General features: G+C 39.7%; 2 protein-coding genes across 2 annotated transcripts; both read right to left on the reverse strand.

The window, feature by feature from the left end:
* Nucleotides 1-136: 136 nt before the first annotated feature.
* LOC121976017 (probable protein phosphatase 2C 33) lies at nt 137-5,674 on the reverse strand. Its single transcript, XM_042527992.1, has 5 exons — nt 4,969-5,674; nt 2,707-3,051; nt 2,500-2,617; nt 968-1,191; nt 137-784 (listed from the first exon to the last, which is right to left on the reverse strand). The coding sequence occupies exons 1-5, from the start codon at nt 5,218-5,220 to the stop codon at nt 332-334; spliced, it is 1,392 nt and encodes a 463-aa protein (XP_042383926.1). The 5' UTR covers nt 5,221-5,674; the 3' UTR covers nt 137-331.
* Nucleotides 5,675-14,723: 9,049 nt separating this feature from the next.
* Nucleotides 14,724-18,625, reverse strand: LOC121976018. Its single transcript, XM_042527993.1, has 3 exons — nt 17,701-18,625; nt 16,025-17,584; nt 14,724-15,048 (listed from the first exon to the last, which is right to left on the reverse strand). Exons 1-2 carry the CDS (start codon nt 18,479-18,481, stop codon nt 16,038-16,040), a joined length of 2,328 nt encoding a protein of 775 aa, XP_042383927.1. The 5' UTR covers nt 18,482-18,625; the 3' UTR covers nt 14,724-15,048; nt 16,025-16,037.
* Nucleotides 18,626-24,923: the final 6,298 nt, after the last annotated feature.

Raw genomic sequence — 24,923 nt, forward strand, 5'->3', positions numbered from 1 at the left:
AGCATGAAAGAAAATATTGCAATAGACGAAAAGGATTGAACCGGCCTCCCTCATGATGTATGAAGTTGCAACTATATCAGCTAGTATTATCAAATCAAGCCTTAATGACTTTGTAAAAGAATTTCATTCTAAAAAAACAGTTTTAAGACTTCAAAAAATTGCATCGTCGGAAAAATTATTACAAATGAATGAATTAGAATAAAGATTGCCATGTTTGGATAAATGGAAACTAATAGAATGCTTATGCAATGATATGCGAATGAGAGAGCAGCTAGACACGCTAAAAAAAAGTCCGTGCTGCTCTTATGGTGATGATATGCAGGTCGACTTCTCAAGCTAGTTTTTGAGTCTTGGTTCTTGTTGACTGCTTGTTCCCTTCAGCAAACCTGGGCAATGACAACAGGGTATCCACTCTAGCGACACCCTGTTGGATCGACCAATTACTTCCATCTACCGAGCTGACATTGACATCAGCGACCACTGTTGGAACAGTGTCAACACCATTGTGGGAAGTTGAACTGGAAGGTCCTTGCTTGTTGCCATCAGTTGTGCAGGGAGTCAATGGTTCACCAACTTGGGAATGGATGGAGACATCGGTGGAAATGTTGGATGTCTGAGATTGAAGAAAGAGACAAATTACAGCACAATCGTCAGTTCGCGAAGTTGGATATTTAAGCTTCCAGGCCTTCACAGCCGACTCAACAAGAGAGCGAGCAGCAGAAGCCCTAGCTGGAGCAGAAGCAACTATATCTACCACTTCTTTGTTGGAGAGCACATCCCAGACCTGTTATAATCATCTAGAAAAATTCAATCGTTCTAAACTTGAAACACACAAGTAGTATTATCAGTACTTTAAAAATGAAAAAAAAAATGTTTTCTTTTAGTGCTAAAAGGGTAATCTGTTGGTTTCATTGTGAAGCTTTATACAGGTGATGTGAAATTGAAAAAATTGATGTCCATATCTCACCCCGTCAGTAGCCAAGACGATGAACTCATCTCTTTCTGTGATTTGCCGATATGAAATGTCAGGCACGGAAATCAAACCGTAATCTTTTAAGCAAAAATCCCCCAATGCCCGTGCCATAGCCAAGCCTGGGACATTATTGTTAGGCAGCCAAACTCGAGCCACATCGGGCTCATCCTTGAGAGCAAAAACTCTGCCCCTACACAGCCTTATTCTTTCTGCTTCATCTGTAAAAGCAATGCATTTCTTGCTGTTTAAAGATTTATTTAACATTATTCGAGGAATAAGTAAAATAAATAAATTACAAGAAAAATCAATAAAGTATTTAGGTATCGCATCTGTTTGAAAAGCTACTTATCTGAAGCGAAAGGTTCACATGATGCAGGGAAATATAAGAATGCTTATTTAGCTTAAGGTAAAGGACACATGAAGGTCACATAAAGGTGACAAAGTGAATAATTCTTAAAATTAGATTAGAAAAACATTCTGACGTTTCTAAAGAAAATGAAGAGTTTGGAAGCAAAAAGATAAAAGAAAAATCCAACTGTTGTTAAGAGAAGCATGGAACTATGGAAGAGATCAAGAAAGCCACACTAGACCAAGGGACAGTGTGTAAATGCAGTGTGCAAAATACAGGACATGCCCATATAGTTGAAAGCAATTAGCTGGATGGTTTCTTCCTATTGTTACATGTTGCGATGGAGTTTTAAGGAAAAAAAACAAAAAGAACATGTAACTCATCATAGCTTGCAGAAATCCAGTATAGTGTTTGGAAAAATAGAAAAGAAGCAGAGGAAAATACTCAGAAAATCCTCAAGCAAAACAATCACTTAAGCATGAATTGTTCCCTCACCTACTTATTGTAGACTTCCAGATATCAGATGACATGTTTCTCTACAATGATGTGGAATGTCATAACCTAGCTCTTGCAAGGATAATCATACGTAGCAATTCTTGTTAATATTAAACATAAAGGCAACTTTCTCTGTTAGTTCAGTAACCATTAGTTAACACGGAAATCCAGAACATATGCTGACAATTTTAACAATTCTTGAATTATTTCTTCCAGTCAGCTAAACAGAGCATTTCATTTTCCTACAAAATGCCATTAGACTTTGTCTCTAAGTCTTCAACTAAATATCTGCTATACAGGTTCTCATGTTATGTTAGGAGATGATAAAAAATTCACTCTAGATTCATAATTCTAACAAAACTTGAGTCCTGAAACAAGGATGAACTGCTGCATAATGGAAAACACAATTATCTTTTGTAGTTCCACCATTGACCATAGAAATCACAGATGAACTAATTCTGATGAAATTTGTTGCAACTTATAAAGGTCAGAAGATAGGAATTTAGTTCATTAAGTCAAAACATTTGTACAAAACATTTGTTCAATTTAGAGAAGAGAAAAGAAAATCTCAAAAAAAAAAAAAAAAAAAATCATGCTTAATACATATAACCTGATATATTGAAACTGCAAAGTACACTTTTATGTGCTAACGGTTATGAAGAAAAAGGGTTGAAATACATACTTGGAAGATTAGGTTTAAGATCCACAGTCAACTGAACTGCAACTATGGAGTTATCTTGGTCTCTGGTTCCAAGTACTGCTCTTGAATCTCCAACATTTCCAATATAAAGTTGTTGGCCCTAGAAGCATGCATTCAGATGACGCCAAGTCAATCCAAATAATGAATAAATATTCAGCGATTGAAAGGTGTCAATGACTAAACTTTAACCTGCTTGATCAAAGTGACTGCTGTTGTGCCACTGTAAAAACAATCAATATCAGGGTGTTGTCTTAGCTCTTTATCCATGATTCTAAAAGCCTTGAGAAATGATTCTTTCAGTGTCATAAAGATCTGAGAGTCGTCACCATTTTCTTCAAAGTTGATGGAAGCCCTATTATCCTCTCTGAGGGATCGAGGTGAACTTGCCTCTGAAGTGTTACATTCCTCACTTTCCCAAGTAGCAGTCAGCTTTAAAGGGAGAACATCTCTGACTTTTTTAGCAACTATATGACCATATGGACCATGACCATCGAAAATCCCACAAAAAATAGTGTCATTTCTTGAGCCAAAATTCTGAACAGGAAGGTGGAATTTAATCAGAATAAGTAGCTAGCATCACAAAACTGTCAAAATTAGAAAGAAGACAATGCAAATGGATAACAGAAAATGTGATAATGGTAATGCATACACCAAATATGCCTAACAAGAATTTTAGCAATTTTGTGATAGAAAAGAAAAGTAAAAAAAGTGGCTTCTCATAAAGAAACTGAGATCTATGTTGTCATTTTGAACAGCTTAAATCATTGAATATCAGAACCCTTATCTCAGAAAAGGGAGACTGAATATTCTAAATCAAAAAAAAATAAAAATCAAGAGGTTCTGTTGTCAATCTACATTGTATTTCAGCATGTATAGGACAATCTTCAGGAAGTGATTAACTGCGAGAAATCTTGGAATCAATAATGGAATAAACTAATGCATTGATGTTTTTTCAATAAAACTTTATGAACTTTTTTTTTATTTATTTTTGAAAGAGAAAAATAGATTTATCACAATGCCATACATGCTCAAAATGGACAATACAAAACTAAGCATCGCACAAGAAAGAAAAAAAGATATTTTACATTATAAAGAAGCCAGACATGGTTATGATGTGGGCACCGAGGTGGATGTCTTTGTTGGACGCCACTATAGTTGAAAGCAAATTAGTTACTACCTAATTAGCTACTGCTGTAGTAGAAATAAATTAGCTATTGCCTAATTAGTAAAAAATAAATAATGATCTAATTTAACTATTGCTATAGTAGAAACAAATAATGACTTGATTAGCTTTTCTATTTTGATTCCTTGTTTCTTTTATGGGTTGGTCTTTCTTGAATCGTGTCATGTTTGACTCCTTATATAAGGTGTTATTATTAATAAAAAAGAAGAAGAAAAATCGAGTAATTTGGACTCTATCTAGGAGTCTTTCCACCTCCCTCCCCCTTACGTGTTACATGACCATGTACGTATCCTGCACTCGGGACCATAACAGGTTAAAACATATATTTTTCCATGCAGGTCATCAATTGGATCAAGCTATTTGATTAGAAAGAACGTTAGCAAATCACATCATTCTTCCTCTTGAAATTATTGGAGTGGGCAATGATTGACATCTGGCAGTCTGATGAGTCAATGAATACAGGAGACGAGCTGGAGTTATTCCAGCCCAACTCATTCTATATGCATATACCAACCCTATCAAATATTATATCATCCTGATCCCATGTTATGTCAACTAATTTGGTCTTCTGCTGGTTTGATCTCCACTCTTTATGTTGAAGTAAATTGTGGCATTGTCCATGAGAACAATGGGAGTTCCTTTCTATGAGCCTCTATGGATGTAGTAATCGTATAGATTCATGTTAAAATCTCTCTATTTGTTTGATTTTTTTTTTTTTTTTTTTTTTTGATTTTGTGTTATGGTTTTTGCTTGATGTTGCATGCAGGAGTCTAAAGATAAGTGTTCCCATGGGTGTGGTGCAGTATTAAAGAACTTGGGGGAATAATAAGAGGACCAGGATTTGAATCCCAATAAGGACGAATATTTGGAGGTCGACCTCTAAGTATGCATATGCTGTGCTCTGGATTTACAACTAGAGGAATGTTATCTACCTCTAGGATTAATCGGGTGAAGCCCGGACACATTGGATAATAATAATAATAAAAAAATAACACAGTTTGAAATGGTACTAGTCACAACTCATACGGCCGTAAGATGATCTAAAGAAACACAGGAAAAATCAAACACTTTCTCCTTTAATTAATAAAACTTGCGACGTTCTAGCTTTTAATTGCTGAAACATATCTAAATAATTATGAGAATGAAACCAAAAGAGTATGCCTAAACTGGAGCCCTGTAAAAACAACATGATGTTCTGCTGCATTTCACTATATAAACAGTCGATAAGCATCAACAGATCGAAACGACGAGTAAGCGACAGATCAAACCTCCCAAACGATCATGGCGTCCTGGTTGGTCCCCTTCTTTCCCTGTTGGGTGAAGAGCGAAGCAACAGCGCTGGCCCCGTTCAGGAACATCCTCCCGGGGATCCTATGGACCTGCTCCTCCCTCCTGGACGAGCTCCTCTGGGGCCTCCTCCGGGACCCTCTGCGGCTCCGCCTCGTTCCGGACGCCGGCGAAGATGGCGAGGAAGGGGCGGAGGAGTGGCTACGCCCATCCGCCGAGAGACAGGACCCCATCCGGAGGGCCCTGACGACGCCGAGTAAGCAATCCAGACCAGCAACGCAGCCCGACCCACCACCACAACCACCACCACCCTGCCTCTCTACCCGATCCGTCGGGTCCCCACCGCCAACTCCCCCCTCAACGGATCACAAAGAACACAGCAACCCAATCCCAGGCAGCATCGCTCGTGAGGCCTCCCCAACGACACAATTTTCCTCCAGCAAGGTATCCGATCCTGCTACTTCCTTCTTCCGTCTCGGCGATCGAGATCTCTCGAAAAGAAAAGGAGGAAGAAGGATCGAGAAAAGCTCATCTGGGACGAGATGGATTACCAAAAGGGGAAATCTGATCCAGAAGAACAAAAAGAAGGGGAGGGAGCATTGGATGAGATCGCGGGGGGCATTTTTAGACGCTGAGCTTTTGGAATCGGATAGCCTAATGCAAGACGAGCGAAAGTAGTGTCTTAATTTATCCGCAACACCTCCAAGAATCTATTTATTGATTTAATTTTGTGATTAATGAGCCAAACAAAATAAAAATGAGGGCGATCGCAGCTGCATTTTTACCGGTCAGGTTGACTTTGACCGCATCGTGCAAACGCAATTTCTTTTTTGGGGTGAGGATATGGTTTTATTTGGGCAGAATGAGTCACTTTCCGAATCAGTCGGCTTGAAGTTTTGGATAAGTAGATTAAAAATATATATATGACTTTCCAAATTTACCAAATCATTAACTATTATAATAATTATCAATTAATTATTATAATATAAAATTTTAATTATTTCATTTTAACCAAACATTACTATAATTAATATTATATTAAAATACTCTTTATTAATTTGATTCAAACTTTATCAAAATTATTGTTAATTCGTTAAAATTATTTTAAAATAATTATAAAATCCATTAGTTACTATTAAGTTAGAGAAACTATTAAAATATTAAATCATTAATATTATTATATTAAAATATTATTTATTAATTTGTCAAATTTATTTAAATTTTATTAATTATTTTAAATTGATCAAATCATTTTAAAACACTTATAAAAGTTACTAAGTAGACTATTACACATTTACAAATAAACTCTAGATTTTAAACTCTAAAATTTTATTTGTGAAGGTTGTTATATCAAAATATTATTTATTAACTTATTTAAAAGTATTTAAACATCATTAAAATTATTTTAAAATATTTATAAAAATTATTCAATAGCTATTACAATACTTAAAAAAATTGATAACCCCAATTAATCTTATTAACTAATATTAAAATCTATAATTGCTTGTGTGGACTCTTGAATTAGTTATCTCACGGAAGTGGAAACCAAGTAAGTCAAAGATGTTAGTATTGTGATGTTGAAAACTTCAAGTATCCACTGTAAAGAAGAATCGAAGAGAGCAATTCACCCCCTCTAGCTCTACCGGTTCTAATAAGTGGTATCAAAGCGAGATTGCTTCGGAGGACTGATATCCAAAGGAGCAAAAGGTTTGAGCTACAAAGATGTTTTCGAAAGAGGGTCATAGCATTACTAGACCACCCTACTACGAAGGAAACAACTTTGCCTATTGGAAAAGTCACCATCATGAATTAAATTGATAATTGGTTCTTTGTGACCAAGGGTTTTGTGGTGCCAACTCAAGATGGAAAAATTCTGGAATCTTCAAAATGATCGGCTGAATAAAAGTGGAAGGAACAAGCAAATGCTAAGGTTACCGTAACCCTTCAATGCGGACTGAGTTCGGATCAACTAAACAAGATTGGTCCATTCAAGAGTGTCAAGAAATTATGTGACAAGTTCATTTTGCTAAATGAAGACACAAATGACTCAAGAATCACAAAGTGGGACCTTCTCATAAATCGAAGGAAGGAGAAATGGTAAGTCAACTACGGTTTAAGGAACTTGTAAATGGTCTCCATTCGGTTAGAGAAAGTATGGAGAACCGAGATCTTATAAGGTATACGATAAAATCCTTCCCAAGAAACTCACTATGGTCATCAATAGTTGACGCCTATAAGGTTTCAAGAGATTTGTCAATTGTTAAACTAGATAAATTATTTTGTAAACTAAAATTTCATGAACAAGCTGATGCAAGCTAGAAGGAGAAAGGTATAACTTTGGTTGCAAGTGAAAAAAGAAAGAAGAAAAATAAAGAAAGGAAGAAGGAGAAGAAGGAAGAGTGTTGGTACTCCAAGGTTGTTTTGATGTGATCAAATAAGTTAGGTTAGGTCCTGTTGTGTTTAATCCTATGTCTAAGTGTGCAGGAACTTAGGAGCATAGGACATCGAGCAAAAGATGCAGCTAGCAAGAAAGACAGCATAGGAGAGAGCCGACAGGCTCAGTGCGTCTGAGGGACGAGGTGTTGCGGAAGAGTACACGGGCGGACGAGAAAGAAGCGCGCGGCATTTCCAAGGGACGAGAAGCCAGGAGCGAAAGCTTGCTCGAGAAAGCCAGAAGCTGGATTCGGGTGAGCCTTATTCCGGATGGTCGAGATCACCTAAGCAAGAGGAACCAGAGCGAAAGACCCAGACCGAGGTGAGCGAAACCGGAGCGAAAGGCTCGGACTGAAAAAGTCAACTTGGTTGACTTTCCTGGTCCGGGTGCCCGGAACCCTTCCAGGCATCCGGAATCAAATTTTATCTGGATCGCGTTTGACCACGATCCGTTGCGAAGGGGGTAAAATTGTATCCCCCTCCAAGCGCCTGGAACCCTTCCAGGCACTCCGAGCATAGCTATATAAGCAGCCTTGCTCTCAAAACTAAAGGATAACACAAAATAGTTTGAAACAACACTTGTGCTTGAGTTTGTTAGAGTTTAGCTTTGCTTTGTGAGCTTTGAATGTTGTAAGAGGCTTCTTTTCCTAGAGGAGATTTTGTTAGTGCACTTTTTCATCTTGGATTACCAACCTTCTCGGTTATAACCAAGTAATTCACTATGCCTCTTTCTTTTCAGTTTATTTCTTATTTTGTTTATGCAAGTGCTTGTTTAAGTTATAAGCCGAGGAAGGTATTTTTTTTATTTTTGTGTAGGGGCTATTCACCCCCCCTCTAGCCGGGCGCCAAGGGTCCTAACAAGTGGTATCAAAGCAAGGACACTTCAAGAGGACTAATCGCCAACCGAAGCACCAAATCAATGGTCGGACCGAGCATATACCCACCGAAATTCGAGGGGGAGTTCGCGACTTGTAAAAAGAAAATGGAGGTATTCTTTAAAACTAATTTTGAATTACTTTTAATAATTAAATTCGATTTTGTAGCACCTGAATGAAAGGAAGAATACCAGTGGACGAAGAAGGAGTAGGCTGATTTCGTGGCAAATGGAAAAGCATAGTTCAATCTACTGAGCATCCTACGCCACAAGAAGTGAACCGGATCGACGCCTATGACTCGACAAAGGAGCTTTGGGAGAAGTTCCTTGAGCTAAACGAAGGGGCGTCTGAATCCAAGCTCGCGAAATGGGATCTACTAATCAGTTAAGCAACATAAAACTGGAAGCAGAAGAAAGCATTGCACATCTTCACTCGAGAATGAAGGAACTAATCACCGGACTCATGAATCTCAGAGAAAATGTAAGCAACCGAGATTTGCTAAGGTACGCGTTTAATGCATTTCCTAGATCTACTGAGTGGGCATCATTAGTAGATGCTTACTATATTTCTAAAGATTTAGATTCTGTTACCTTAGAAGAAATGTTTTCAACATTTGAAGTCCATGAAACGAGATGTGCAGATCCGAAGAAGGAGCCGAAGCACAACATTGGCCTTAAGGCAAAGATGGATGAATAGGATTTAGAATCTTCTCTCGACGACGACGAAACAGTAATGATGGTAAGATAATTTAAAAAATTATTTAAATCTAGAAAAACTAACCATCTGTAGACTAGAAAGAAAAGGAAAATCAAATACTACCACTGCAATGAAGAAGGGCATGTTAAAGATAACTGCCCTAAGTTAAAGATCAAGGATAAGGACAAAGGAAAGAACAAGAAGCCTATCCAATCTAACAAGTACAAGATGCAAAAGGCAATGTGGGGCGAAACATCGTCCGAATCAGAAGTTGAAGTTGTTGTCGGACTTGCGTTAATGGCAAGTCATCAAGACGACGAAAACGAAGCAAGCTCGTCCAAAATGAGCATCGAGAGCATCGATGAAGGGGGAGCAACATCAGAAGAAAGCAACAGTTCAGGGGAGCTACGGATAACAAGATTGACAAGGTAAGTCAGGTACAATCTCTTCCTCCCAATAAGTTGTTTAAATTTGTTAAGTTATTATCTAAAGACTGTTTCAAATAAGAAAAAGAAAATAAAGAATTAAAATTAATTCTGACCAAATCTTGTCTATTAGAAGATTTTGAAAACTTAAAATTAAAAAATGATGAATTGAAAATACAAGTAGAAGACTTGAAGAATCGTGCATGCTTAAATATTAAAAATCAAAATATTAGGAAATATAATAAGTTGAACTGGTATTTAATTACCACAATTGACAAATTAGGAAAGTTTCTCAGAAATATATTCTTAAAAGATTTTTAATTAACCCAGTTGGCTAGAACCTATATTGGATTCCAAAGTCTTGTCTAAATTGAACTTTAATTATACTTAGGGCTTTCAGCAAGAAAATTAAATGTTTGAATTTCCTTAAGAGACTTTGTCTAGAAAGTGGTTGTTGCTCCAATAACCAAGAAGGCCTAGTGCCACGCTACAGCCTGGAAGCCAATTAATGAAATAAAATATTTAATTGACTAACTGATAAATCATTTAATTGTAATTAAATAATATTTTAAATAGTTACTAAAATATTTTTTTTCGGTATTTTTAACTTAGAAATAAAAAAAAAAGACTTAAAGTTTTTTTTGGAAGTATCAGCTTTACTTTATCAATATTCTTTCTATAAAATTAGTTTTTGTAATTTTTTTTAACTTAGGAAATTATTGATATCAATCCTCCTGTTCATCTCGTGCCAAGCTCTCATATTCAATCTTCAAGTAATCAAGAGAAGGAGAACCAAGCAAAAAACTTATAATATTTTTCTTCTTCTTCTCCTTTGTTGTTATATTCTTTTGAGAACTTTGAAAGCTTGTTGTGAAAGGTTTCTACACCTTTGGTGTTGTTCTGAGAAGGAGAGTTCATAGTGAAATCTGTGATTGCTAGTGTGGACCCTTGAGTTAGTCATCCCAAGGTGGTGGAGACCTAATAAATCAAAGGTGTTAGCATTGTGGTATTGAAAACTTCAAGTATCCGCTGCAAAGAAGAATCGAAGAGAGCTATTCACTCCCCTCTAGCTCTACTAGTTCTGACACTATCCAGGAGAAAGGTTGGAGTTTGGAGAAGCAAGCTACGAAGCTCTGCTCGATCAATTTCAAGCAGAGTGGAGTGGAATCAGGCAACGCATCAAGCGGTCCCTCGAAATCACTCGATCTCAACTACTGGAGGTTAGCTCTCCACCGGCGTCATAAATATCCTTCATTCCTTGATCGCTGCAACGCCTATGACATCGGGGAATAAGATGTGGGTGGAGGATAATTTTGGGAATATGTTTTTATTGACCCCAGAATTATCAAAAACCATCAATTTCTAAGGTAATCGGATCCCCCCTTTTGCTGACGTTTTAGTGATGTGGTTGACAACCTTCATTACTTGGAATCGGTTGTTACCTAAACTAAACAGGGTTATCAATGTTAACCCTTGAGAGATTACCAAGGTTATCAATGATAACCTTAAACCAAACACACCCTTAAAGTCATGTGCCCCTACGATTTGTGATGTTCTCGAGACATTCAAGTCAGTTTGTGTCATGTGATGTCCGACTCAATCCACTTAGTTGGTAAAGATCAAGCTCTTAGATTATGAATCGTGGACTCAAGTTATTCAACCATTAATTGAGTTGTGTTTGCCCCCACGTTGTAGCCAAATTGGTAATCGGGTGGCCGAGTTGCTTCATTAATTAAGTTGTGTTTTACCTAACATGACCCAAAGTGAGATTGGTGTGGCAAGAGATAAATGTTAGTACAGGGAGCACCAGACGATCGAACCTAAATTTTGATAATGACAAATGGTTCAAAAGTTAAGGTGTCTTGTGATCTAACAAGTGTGACTGAGCTTGCAAGAAAGTCCTAAGTTTTCTTGAGCAAAAGTCTTAGTGGATTCTAGGCAGGTAGAAAACTCTAGGGGGAGGTAACCCTAGATTGGGTGAAATCCTAGAGTCGAGGACTCTAGGTGAAAATCTTGAGGGTCGCTGACACCAGGTGGAAGACTGGATGAGTCAGAATCAGACATTCAACATAAAGTCTTGACATTTTGGACGCTAAGCAAAAGTCCAAACGGTCTAGAGGACTAGTTTGGCAAAAGGTAAACTCTTCTTGGAAGAATAGGTGAGGACGCATTCCCCGAAAAGGGTATAGTAGGTATCAGTCCAACTTAGAGTTTCGGCGAAACTCAAAGTTATGACCGGATAGTCCTAAAACTGTTAAAGTTACATTTTATACTGTTTGTCTATTATTCTAACTCTGTTTTGTAAGAAACTAATAATTTTGCAAGTTTAGATTTTGCCTTGTTCGGTCGACCGAACGTCTTGATCGGTCGTCCGAACCACCAAGCTAGAAGATTATATTTCAGCTCGCGATGAAGTGTAGACCGAGGGATCGATTGACTGAACAGGGAGGTTTAGTCGATTGAACAATTGATAAACTTCAGACCGAGTTGATCAGACCAAATAAGTCGAGGAGAGTCAAGAGTTCGGTTGAGCAAACGGCGGTATCGATTAACCGAATGAAGACTTATCTAGAAAGGTAGCATCTGGACGGAAAGCCGTGCAGATTCAGGCGAGGTCAGTCGACCAATCAAGGAGATCAATCGACCAATCAATGTTGAGTTAAACTTGATCCCGAGATCAGTGGATCTGGATCAGGCTCAACTCGGTTATAAAAGAAGACCTCGACCAACAATTTGAACATCTTCTGCTCCTTCATGGTGTTCCAAAGACAAGTCCACGAAGCTGTAATGTTGCTCCGACAACCAAAAGCTCACACCTCCAACTCTCTAAGTCATCGGTATAATTTCATTGATAGCACCTAGTCTTTAATTACATTGTAATTGTACTTGTTTTTATAATTTTACTAATTGATAGTAAATTGTCCAAAGTAAATACTCAACAAGTGTGAACCTTGGAGTAAGAGTCGTCACAGGCTCCGAACCAAGTAAAACCAACGTGTGTCATTTTTGTTTATTCTTTTATTTCCGCTACACAAACTCTTACACGAGTGTTTTTTTTTTAAATAAACGTGAAAATTATGGCCTCTTCTAGCACGTCTTGATCCTACACTAAAGGATGACACAATGTGCATATGAGGGGCTAGGGATTTGACATGAGATGTATTCGAAGGAAAATGAAGAGGATCAAAAAAGAAATATTTGAAGGAATAAGAGTTGTGAAAGATTGCAAGAGGGATTATCTTAGGCTTTCTCTTTTGGCCCACATCATGTATGTAGGGATTAGATTACCTAAGTTTTTTCTATGAATCTTTCAATTAAAAGACAATAGATCTTGAATGTAATCTACAACTTAGCTCAATTCTTAAATTTAGAGTAAGCTTACAAAGGCGTGTAAGTTAAGTGAACAAAAGACCATCAACTTGATTCAATCTAGTAGAAGTGAATCTCAATTGCATAGATTTGACTGAACGAACTGTGCACCTACTAGTCAAGTGAGGCTCTTCTTAGGAATTAAACTCTCTCTATTTTTGCATACTCTCCATGGCTATTGAAGTTGATTTTATCTCCTTTTTTATCGAAGCGTCATTAAAGTAAAATAATAAAACTTTCTATTTGTTATTTTTTATTTTATTTCAACATAAGTTGTCCTAGTTGTCTAGTCTATGAGGAAACCTCGTGCATTGCCGCTCGTTAGATTGAATAAGTACATGAGCCATGTGACTTTGTGCATTGGCATTGGCATTGGCAATGCCAATGATCCCAAAAGAAGATGAACTACACAACAGAAGTTCTCTCACAAGACATTTAATTGATTGAAAAACAAGTATGATATCACATGGATTGAACAACAAGATGATGAAGAACATAATGATGACGATTGCTCTACAGCCCGTCCTTAACATTAAGAACTAGCAATCGAGTGATCTGTTTTGTATGTTATTGTCTTGATGGAACAAAGAATATCGTTTAGGACTTTTATTGTTGGATATGAATAGGAGACATAATAACAAGATGGTCAAAATCGTCTCTGTTGGACTTTTCTTGTTATATTAAATTATTTTTTACCAACTTAATCAAAAATACTTAAACTTCATCATAATCGTTTTAAATTGATGCTACAACCGTGAATCTACTTATCAAAATTACTTAAATTTCATTAAAATTATTTTAAGTCAATCAAAATCACTTTAAAATAATAATAATAGAAATCACTTAAATAACAGCTACTAATTACTACAACAATATTATATTATATTATATTATATTATATTAGTTATTACACTATTATAACATATATATAATAGTTGGTATACATGGTAGTAACTTACAATATTTTTGAGATAAATAGTATAATAGGACATCCTTCTGACTTTATTTTTAATCTAAGTGTCCTTTGACGATTTACGTTCTTTTAAATTTTTGTCCATAAATAATTGATAATTTTTTTTACAAAATTATATCACTTAAAAAAAAAAGATTTAAGTACAAAGGTGTATACAAATGTGTAATAGAAAAATAGAAAATTAAAAGAATAAATAATTTACAACAAGAAGATAAAGGATGTAACCTCTAGATTGATCTAAAATATATAATCTATTTTAGATCTTAAAACAATGCATAATCTATCCTTTACAAAATATGAAATATGAAATAGAAAACAAATTAGATCATATGAAATGAGGAGGATAGTAACTAAACTAGAGAAAACAAAACAATGCTCAATGAAAAAATAGATTTTGAGATCTATGAGTTGCATTTGAGAGGAACCCTCCAGAACCTATCGGGAATTTCCAACAGATAAAATTGTCAAACTGATCTTATCCATAACCTTGGGCAACCAAAATTCTTGAATCTTGGTCGACAACATTCCAGGAATACCCGTTGGGTAATGGATAATCATCAACCAACAGTCAATGTATGTTATCAATGAAACAACCAACTCTGATCAACCAACACTAGATAAAATATATGTTGGGAATTTAAAATTTGAAAAGTCAAACGTGCAAATGTTTAGTCGACCAAACTTCAATCTTTGTCAATCAACTTTATTAGAAAGCGATTAGGGTTTAGGGTTTAGGGTTTAGGGTTTAGGGTTTAGGGTTTAGGGTTACCTTGCTAAAGTCACATGCATGAAGTTTTTTCTCCCAATGTGCAACACCTCTGGCACTGCAATGAGACTAGGAACTATAGCTGAGAGGCAATGCTAAGCTCCATTTTAATCCTTTACATCACTTAATATACACATATTAATGAAGACTTTAGTACCATAATCAAAGATCAACTTGGACATAGTGTTACACATTCACCAATTTAATAGAGTTTCTGTTTCATTAGCAATAAAGTATCTACTGTACAAAGCACAAGAAATTGCAAGGAATTCGGCCCACAAATATTGTCGAGTACTAGGGGGGAAAAACGGCAGACAAGCCAGGAAAAAGTTTCACAGGTTTGCGTGACTAAATGAAGCAAAGAAAAGAAAAAGAATCTACTTACATTCATTTATTTCAACATTTGAAAGAAGTCCACTCAAAAGATTTTTGGCCACTTTTTGATCCAACACTTCTTTGATGGCTGGCAATTTGCTGATGTAGGAGACGTTAATCAGAGGAACTATCAAAGCTAGCTGGTACAACTGCAATTTTTCATAAAAATTACCATATAAATTGGTTAACTAATGGTAAAAAATATAATGAAATATCACAAGATAGTAACTTCTATTGATGCCTTCAATCCCGGTGGCAAGATAATTGTGCAAAGAGGATTAGTAATGTAATACATTCATACAAATATATCTACATTTTATCTATTGGCTATTTAAACTTCTTTGTTTAGGTTGCAGCAGTAGCTGTAGCCTACATACCATATTTAAGTTTCCATGAAATAAAAAAATTTGTTTGATTTAGTAGTTAAAGCATTTTTTTAAGAAAATGTTTATTTTTTTAATGTATTTCATTATGTATTGGTTATGCAAGAATAACAGTAAGGCTTCTCTTTTGTAATTGTAGGATTTTTTGTTCAAATTAGAATATCTGATGAATCACAGTTTTATTGGGAAACTATGAAACCTTGAACCACAGATGTGGCTTAGGAAGCCTATGCACATGTGCATAGATAGATAGAAGGGAGAGGTAGGGGAGGGGGATAAGGTATCAAGGACGGCAAGCAAAACAGACTATTGTATTATAGATTGGAGCACTGACAATAAATTGGAGCTCATTTATGGTAATTCAACATTGTTAACAGACAATCTAACAAATTCTGTAAGTTGGATGATCGCCCTAAACCCCAAACTCCAATCCCCAATCTAAAGGAGGAAAATATCAATATATCTATGGTTCACTGAAATGAAATGTAAAGGTGGAAAATATGTTGAGATGAAGACATGCCACATTGGAGCAGAACATATATACAACTTGGAAGGGAATGTTGAAAGATAGTCATGCCATATTGACACACATAATATCTACAAAAAGGCAATTATCAGCTATGAAAGGTAATGTATTAAACAGTGTGAGTTAGCTGTAAGACTTAAGGAATTGCTGTAGTGATAACTCAGACATTAACTATTTGCAATTAGAAATAACAAATTTTTTATCTTCATGCCATACCATATGTATTTTCTCAAAACTCTGTAGCTTTTCGGATTTCCTGTAATTGACATGCTATTTCCTCTAGTCGTTGTAGATTGCGAGTCTCCTTTTCCTTCTTTTCTGCTGAAAAGTTACAATTTTCTCTTCCTTCTTGAATCACTTTTAGCTTTTTCCTCAAGAACTCAACTTCATTTTCAAGTTTACATCTTTCATTATTGATTACAGGCATGGAAATCCTCCTCATGTCTAACAGTGGAACTCTATTGCCTGCAACATCAACTGAATGGCACACTGTTATCACATCTGAGCTCCTTCTGTGTATGTTTGTGTCTAATGGATTTAGACTTGTGTTTAAATTTTCAGTCGAGCAGTGCACTTTACTTTCTGAAGATGATTCTTTTGGCACACCACTTCTGTTACTTTCTGAAGATGATTCTTTTGGCACACTTCTGTGCGATCTGCTCAATACCACCTGAGGAGTATTTAACTGTCCCATATTTCCCTCTCTATTCATGTCTATTTCATCATCAATTACATGCACATCAAGAACACTTGCTTCAGTATCAACCTGAGATGAGATGGAACCTACTTCATCTGCACGTAGACTTTTCCTGATGCACAAATCATTTAATGAAACTCCAACCTCAGATTTCCTATCTTGTGTTTTATCTTCTGTATCGCTTAGATAAATAGAAGGAGCATGGAAAACATTATATTGTGCCTCAATTAACCTAGGCGAGCTAGAGCCATTTCCATAGCTAGACTCATGGCTTTGGATTGAAGGTAGAATATTTTCTATTGTTAACATACCTTTTTCCTGCACATGGCAATCATTTGTATCAATTGGAAAATCTGAAAGTTGCTCCTCAGCATTGCACTGGTTACCTACATTGCTTGAATGTTGTAACTCTTCAGTCATAGTTGGTTCTTTTGCAAGTTCTGCAAAGGATTTCTGTCCAGAAGCCACCAAAAACTCTATTTCATCACGTTGTACTTCACCATGAAACCTTTCATTCTTTTTGATGGATTCATAGACCGTTTTTAGCATGAGTTCGGTATCATCAAATGAACCAATTGAAGTACCAGTTTTGTTGTCAATTAATTCCACTGCACTAGACGAATCACTCCCTAATATCTGCTTAGCACCAGCAGCACTGACAAGCATTTGCTGGTATGCCTCAACTTCTTTCTGCAATGCATACTTCTCTCTTTCTTGCCGCACAATGATATCCTTAAGAATCTTCATTTCTTCTTCATCATATGCAGATTTCTCTTCTGCCATGGTCCCATATTGCCGAGCTTCCATTTGAATTGCTGATTTCTCCTTCTGGAGTCTGAGTATCATGGCCATTGCTTCATCAGCTGCACTTGCAGCAGCGCTCCTCTCTTTTTCCAGATCCTGATAAAGGGCAGCTCGAGCATACCTTTCTTCTTTGAGTGCTTGTCTCAGTTCTCTTGTTACATCACATTCATTTTTATCTTCATCACAAAATCTCCCAATGCCATTAGATAAGACCTTAGCCGTAGTTTGCAATGCATTAGTAGAACTGACTTCTTCAGCCATAGCATTCTGGTCACCTAGAAATAATTTAAGCAATTTAGACACTTAAACATCAATAGGTTGTTGAATAGTTGAAGCTGAACTATAATCATATGAAATTGTAAGGATGGAAGAGGAGATCACAATTCTGTACCTGTAAAAAAATAATTGGTTCCAGGAATGGCATTTGCAATGCTCTGTACTAGAGGAAGAGGGTCGTTGGTGCACAAAGGAGTAACAATGGTCATTTCCCCTTTCCGACCCACCTCCGCAGAAGAAGGTAAGTCAGACAAAGAAGCGCTTTTGATGGAAATATTCTTCTTCTGTAGTCTCCATCGTTTGAGTACATTCGGTGACCTCTCTTGTCGGAGGACCGCGTTCCCCTTTACATCGGCAAAATCCTTATCTCGGTAGTTTGAAGATTCTCCTCTATCTGCCAAATGGTTATGGTTATTCAGAAGCCTCAGGTTCTTGGAATCTCGTGCACGCGGTTGGGACACCGAGCTGCAAGACTCCTCACCTCGGTCCATCTCCAACATACCGCCGCCGTCGGAAGCGCCTCCTCTATCCTCACCAGTACGATTGACGAGTCGGAAATTGTCGCACCTTCCAACACGGGAGGCTCTCGATTCGCCCGTGCAGACGGAATCAAAGACGCCTCCGATCTTTCCGGCAGGGTAGTCAAGGAGGAACCGCTGGAGGCAGCCGAGAGTAGGCTGCTGCTCCCGACGCTGACGCTGACGCTGAGGGCGGCGTTCGATGAGGACGAGGTCACAGGAGCATGGGGCGGAAAGTCCGACGAAGGATAGGGCCTTGGAAACGAAGAAGGCGAAGGCGGCTGCGCAGAGGAAGAGATAGACGAGGGCGAGGTCAACGAAAGAGGCGACCAGGCCGCGGAGCGTCCAGCGGTGGTGGATCCCCTGGCACGCCTCCATCGGCGCCAGATTCTCCGATCAAGAATTCCGTCGAACAGCGCGAGGTCGTCACTTCCCGGTTGCTTATTGTAGCAGAAATGGGAAGGATGAGAGAGCGAGAAAGAGAGAGCAAGAAAGGGAAAACAGACTCGAAGGCCCGCGAGTGGACTGGTATCGGTCTGTAAAATGCATTCTGTACCTGCTTTATTATTGGGATTCATATCGGGCCCCAATTCAATATCCAATTGAAAGAGGTCTTTTTAAACTATGATATGAATTTTAGTAACTTGGTCCCATTCCACGTCACATTTGGAAATCGAAAACTAAAATCGGCAAATTAGAAAAAATAAAAAAGCAAACCAATTCGGTCTCCACCCACCATCTCGTGGGTCCCACATCGCAGTTCCACCGCTGTCACTTCTCTCTGTTGAAATAGAGCATAATGACGACATGATTTCTATAGGTTATATAATAAAAATTAAAATACGCAAAATATGACTTCAAACACTTTGACTGATAAATTAAAATAATAAATATTTTAATTAAATTTATTTCAAATGTAAATATGAAAATAATGAGATCATATATAGTTAATAGTTGATACATTTGGTTGACCGAAAGGAAGAACTCATATGATATTGAAATTTTAAGTTCACATTTTAATAAAAGTAAATTGTATGATCTTGTCTGACTGTTGAGTCGATGGACACTGAGATATGGTGCTCTTGTTGACTAGCCCAAGACTCCCAAGACGTACCTCCTTTGCCATCGTCAACCTGCAAACACAACGCCGAGCCGAGGAGCGGTTCCCGGCGACAACCCTCCAACGCTCAAGTCAAATCTCCGGCAGAAAAATGTAGAGCAAAGAAGCAAGAACTGTAGCTACAGTAATGAAGTGTGCATACCTCCATTGGCGTCAGAGATATGCTCGTGCATCTGCACTTGGCTATTTTGGATACTTTTCCTCGCCGCCTTCGAAGGGGTGCGGGTCGGTCAGCTAATGCTGACGTCGTCCAAATTTCTTCGTGATGCATGCAAATCCTTTCTATTAAGGTCGAGCATGCGCCCATTAAATGTCATCCTGTGGGACGATGCCACGTGTCGTTGGCGCAGTCGCCGCACGTCCGAGGTGATAGCCGCTGATATGATGTTTGGCGGTTCGAATTCAACAGTCGGATGTGCGCCCCGATTCCTGCGCCCTAGATCAGACGACCCCGATCAACCGCGTCCATCTTTATAAAGACGTGGGGTGGCTACCGCTGCATCGCTTTCGTCTTCCGCAAGCTCCAGTGGTTCCGTGCGCTTGCTGTGCTCCGGCGGTTTTGCGTCTCAATGCTCCGGCGACCCTTATTCCGTAAGCTCCTCCTCCCTCTCCCACTGCATCGTTTTTGTCTTGGCGAGCCTACCTTCAGTCGATCTTTCTTTTTGCTTTTTCTGGCAATCTTCTGTATCGAACCCTCCACCCTTGTTTTCCGACGATGGCCAGTTCCTTGCAACCCGCTGACCTTGCTCCCGGCCCATGGTACACCACCATGGAGACTCGGTTCGACGCAAGTGACGCGGCGAGCCTGGTAGGTGCCTTTGAAATCCCCTCTGATCATGAAATAATTTTGGCCTCACCTTCCGATCGGCCACATAGCCCGTCGAACGACACCCTTTGCTTTTTTTGCGATCAATTTGTGGCCGATCTGCGATTCTCCATCCATCCCTTTATTATTGAAGTCTGTAACTATTTTAGCCTTTTGCTCGCCCAGCTTGTCCCTAACTCCTTCCGCCTCCTATGCGGGGTTGTGGTACTGTTCAAAGTCCACAACATTCCCCTTAAACCTCAAATATTCCACTACTTCTATTACCCTAAGCAGTCCGAGCTGAGCACTTATCTCTTCCAGTCTCGGATCGACTTAGTCTTTTTTGATAAAATGACCACTTCTAATAAACATTGGAAGGACTACTTCTTTTATATAAGGCTCCCCGAGCTACCTCCTTTCCGAACCAAGTGGCAGGTTGGACTCCCCCCTCCCCTCGAGCTGAAGAGATACAAGATGCAGCTAGCATACCTCCATGCGGCCAACATGCTGGCCGGCCTGAAGCTGGATATCAACAGGTTGTTATCGGAGGGGCATGCTATACATGTTCGGGTTGAGTCCGATCCGAACGTATCTCCCGGGCGGCTTAGGTGAGAAATTTCCTTTGACCTTTTTCTTTGGATCTAACTGATTTCCTCTCTTTTTCTTGCAGCTAACACCATGATGAAGTCGGTGGTGCTCGGCCTGCTAAAACTTAAAGCTGCCGAGGTTGAGGTAGCTGTTGCGAAGGAGATGGAGAGGCTCGGGTTGACGTCGATCGGCTCCAATGAGGGTGAGAGCGAGGAAGCTTCGACTACTGGTGGTGGGTCCGCCGCCCGGACATCACATATTGAGGTTGTTGGGGAGGCTGCCCCTCCGGCGTGCAGCCGGCCGCTTGACCTGAAGAAACCGAGGCTGCTGGTGACGAGGAGCCACTGAACAGACGCAAATGAAGCCGAATGGGCACGCCAACCCGTTCGGCTTCCTCGGCGGTGAGAGCGTCTGAGGAGACGGGTGCCCCCTGGCCACACAGACCGTGGAAGCTATCTCCTCCGATAGGACACCCTCGCAGTGCGACCTCCCATCTGATCCAGTCACCGCTCAGCCGCTCAGCGTCTTGCCCCCCACTCGCAAGAGGATTCTCCGATCAGGAATCCTCCTGATTCTCCGATCAAGATTCTCCTTCGACCCGGCGATATCTGTGTTGGTGCAACCTTAGGTCAAGGTTGACCTGGTTGACCCGACTCGAGTTGACTTGACTCGAGTTGTATTTTGATGTTTGACTTGGGAAGATTGTTGATGCAACCTTAGGTCAAGATTGACCTAGTTGAGTTGTATGCTGATATTTGACGAAAAGAGAGTTCTATTCTTGATGTTTGACAAGAATAGATGTTTGGGAGATTGTTGGTGCAACCATAGGTCAAGGTTGACCTGGTTGACCTGATTCGGGAAAAAGTCCAAGTATGGAGACTTGGCAACGGAAAAGTCCAAGCAGGGAGCTTGGCACAAGGGAAAGTCCTGGTGAGTGAAGCCAGGCAGTGAGAAAGTCCTAACTGGGATGTTAGGCAGTTGGAAAGTCCTGGTGAGTGAAGCCAGGCAATGGGAAAGTCCTAACTGGGATGTTAGGCAGTTGGAAAGTCCTGGTGAGTGAAACCAGGCAAGGGAAAATCCAGATGGATCAAGGTAGATCAAGGGAGTGATCGGATACTTGGCACGAAGAGGAAAATCCAGATGGATCAGAGATGATCGGACATCTGGTGTTGGAAAGTCCAAGTAGATCAAGGGAGTGATCGGATACTTGGCACGAAGAGGAAAATCCAGATGGATCAGAGATGATCGGACATCTGGTGTGGAAAAGTCTAAGTGGGTCAAAGGGATTGACCGGACACTTAGCGGGGAGTGCTAGCAGGTCAAGGGAGTGACCAGATGCTAGGGATGATGTACCAACAGGTCAAGGTTGACCGGATGTTGGTGTGGAAGCCTTAGGTTTAGGGCTGAGAAGTTTGGATCGGTCTGGTGACCGATCCAGTGATACTGCGTTTGCCCTGATCGGTCTGGTGACCGATCAGAATCAGATCAGTGGCTCACTGATTGTAATCTGATCGGTCTGGAGACCGATCAGGAGGCAACGCAACCTCGCGAGAAGAAAGCCGTGGATCGGTCTGCTGACCGATCCACCCATACCCTGATCGGTCGGCAGACCGATCAGGCATAGATCAGTGGCTAAGGAACCGAATCCTGATCGGTCTATGGACCGATCAGGAGGTTCCCTGATCGGTCCACAGACCGATCAGGAGACGCCGATCAGACGAGGGACCGAAGCCTGATCGGTCTGTGGACCGATCAGGAGGTTCCCTGATCGGTCCATGGACCGATCAGGAATCTAGCCGTTGCGACGCAACGGCTAGTTCTCTGCTCTTCTTCTTCGCAGGTATAAAAGAGGGCTACAGGACTTCGGTGAATCTTCTTCTTCTGCTTCTTCTTCTTCCTTCTGGAAGTTCTCTCCTGCCTGAAGCTTCTGCTTCTTCTGGTGCTCCGAGCTTTGCTGAGCTCAACCGCTGCTGAAGCTTCGCGTGAGCTTCCCCGACAGTTTTCTTTACTGGCTTGCTGTTGCATTCGTCCGTGAAGTTGTTGCTTCCAGGACTTTAGTCGACGACAAGAAGGCAAGCTTGTATTGTTACATTCATTGTATTTACTTCTTGTATTCCTTGTATTCTATCTTGCTGTTGCGAGTTATTGTGGTGAGGTTTCTCCACCCACAAGGAGTTGATATTAGCCGGTTCTCCGGGGACTCATCCACCGACGGATTGATAGGACTCGTCCACCTTACGGACACGCCGAGGAGTAGGAGTATCATCTCCGAACCTCGTTACATCCTTGCGTTGAGGTTTGATTTCTTCTCCTGTTTTCTTTCTGCATTTAGTTTCCGCTGCGCTAACCCTAGTTTGTAGAAAGAAACGCGAGCAATTGGGGTCGGCTATTCACACCCCCCTCTCTAGCCGTACGAAGAGATCCTAACAAGTGGTATCAGAGCAAGGTCGCTCTTCATCGGATCAACACCCGTGGGAGCAAAGCTAGAGAATGGATCTCTATGGAGAAGACATCACCATTCCACCCTTCTACGAATGCGGCGACTTCGCGTATTGGAAGGTAAGGATGAAGTACTTTCTTATGACTAACATAATGAATTGGTTTTGTGTACAAGAAGGTTTTACTCCTCCGGTGGATAAGGAAGGAAAACCACTTGAGAAGAAGGAGTGGACAAGAGAACAAATTCACAAATCCGAAATCAACGAAGAGGTAACGAGAATAATTGAATTTTCATTGCCTACTAACATCTTGTGTAAGATAGGTTACAACAATGCCAAGGAATTATGGGATAACTTGGCCAAGTTCCATGAGGGAAGCTCAAATTCAAGCCATGAAGAGGAGCTAAGTGAGCCAAGTAGCTCACATCATGGAGGAGAAGATTTAGAAGTTGAGGGCCACTCAACATCTAAAGAAGAAGAGGAGGAGAGTTCCTCTTCAAGGTCGGAGCAAGAAGAAGAAGCTTCTACCTCCGGAAGGGATGAAGATGAGAGCGTTCATCCATCCTCAACCCTAGGTAACTCAAGCATTTTAATTTCTAGCAAATTACACATAATGTGCTTCGAGTGTAGAGAATTTGGGCACTACAAGAGCAAGTGTCCAAAGAGGGTTAGAAAGACTCCACCGGCACCAAAGGTCAAGGAAGCCGGCGTCCCAACACGCAAAGGCAAGAAGCACGTGGTGTGCTTTCAATGCAAGCAACGGGGACACTATAGGAGCCAATGTCCGAAGGGGAGGAAACCTCACAAGGACAAGGGATGCACATCGATAGGGGGAGCTAAGGCAAACCCTAAGGTATCTTTTAAGGCTCATTCGTGCAATTCTAGTAGGATACATGCTAGTAATTTTATTGCATTAGTCAATAATGATAAGCATGTTAACACTAGAAATCAATACATGTGCTTAGGTGCTAAACATGTCAACCTAGATAGGGATACTACTAGGAATGCTAACCCTAGAATTAACTCATCTAAGGCTAAGGAAAATCTAGATAGAAATCCCAAATCATCTAGACACATGCCTAGGAATACCTCAAAGAAAAATGATAAATCAAAACTTGAGGTATTAGAGAAAGAAAATCAAGTCTTGAGGTCAAGACTTGACTCTCTAGAAAAGGCTCTTAAGGATTTGACTCTAGGGTCTAGGGGTCAAAAACCCAAGTCCAAGGATAAGAAAGGTTTGGGTCACAAACCTAAGTCCCAAATGGTCAAGCTCACCTATCATAATGTTCCATTCGATTATGGAACAAAACCTAGGGCTAGGAAGACCAACACCAAGGTCACAAGGGGAGTCACCCCTAGAGTTGATCTTGATGAGTCCCAAATGGCCAAGGCTTTAAAGCCTAAGAGGGTCATTAGAAGGGTTGCTAGGGAAGTTATCCCTAGTGAATATTTAGTGAACCCAATGAGCTCAAATAGGTATTGGGTTCCTAGGAGCATCTTCTCTACCCCATAGATGGGATAGAGAGTGTCAACTCCGATTAGAAGGGTAGTTAACCCAACTTTGAGGAAATTGACACTCAAGGAGCATTTTCAAGGCTGTTGGGAACCTTTGAAAATGAAATGGAACATTTACTCCTTTGAAGAGTTAAATGTGCCTAAAGATTGGAAATTTCATTTTTAATCTCAATTGGCACAATTTGGGAAAATCTAGAGAACTCTCGAGGAAAAATGAAACATGCCAAGTTTTGAGGATAAATTTGATCTTTAAGTGGCATGAATTAATCTAGAGTTCAAGAAGTGTCAAAATTAGGATTTTGGCATTTTGGGGCAATCTAGGATTAAATTTGAAGTTAGCCAAGTGGTTAAGGA

This window comes from Zingiber officinale, chromosome 4B, assembly GCF_018446385.1.
Source record: "Zingiber officinale cultivar Zhangliang chromosome 4B, Zo_v1.1, whole genome shotgun sequence".
Taxonomy (NCBI): Eukaryota; Viridiplantae; Streptophyta; class Magnoliopsida; order Zingiberales; family Zingiberaceae; genus Zingiber; species Zingiber officinale.

What these genes read in the sequence shown, in the direction of transcription:
- LOC121976017 (XM_042527992.1), bottom strand. Translation starts at nt 5,220, where the DNA reads ATGGGGTCCTGTCTCTCGGCGGATGGGCGTAGCCACTCCTCCGCCCCT. An exon ending in ACGCCATGATCGTTTGGGAG is followed by an intron (nt 3,052 to 4,968) that starts GTTTGATCTGTC and finishes CTTCCTGTTCAG; the next exon opens with AATTTTGGCTCAAGAAATGA. An exon ending in CAGTCACTTTGATCAAGCAG is followed by an intron (nt 2,618 to 2,706) that starts GTTAAAGTTTAG and finishes GCATGCTTCTAG; the next exon opens with GGCCAACAACTTTATATTGG.
- LOC121976018 (XM_042527993.1), bottom strand. Translation starts at nt 18,481, where the DNA reads ATGGAGGCGTGCCAGGGGATCCACCACCGCTGGACGCTCCGCGGCCTG. An exon ending in AACCAATTATTTTTTTACAG is followed by an intron (nt 17,585 to 17,700) that starts GTACAGAATTGT and finishes AATTATTTCTAG; the next exon opens with GTGACCAGAATGCTATGGCT.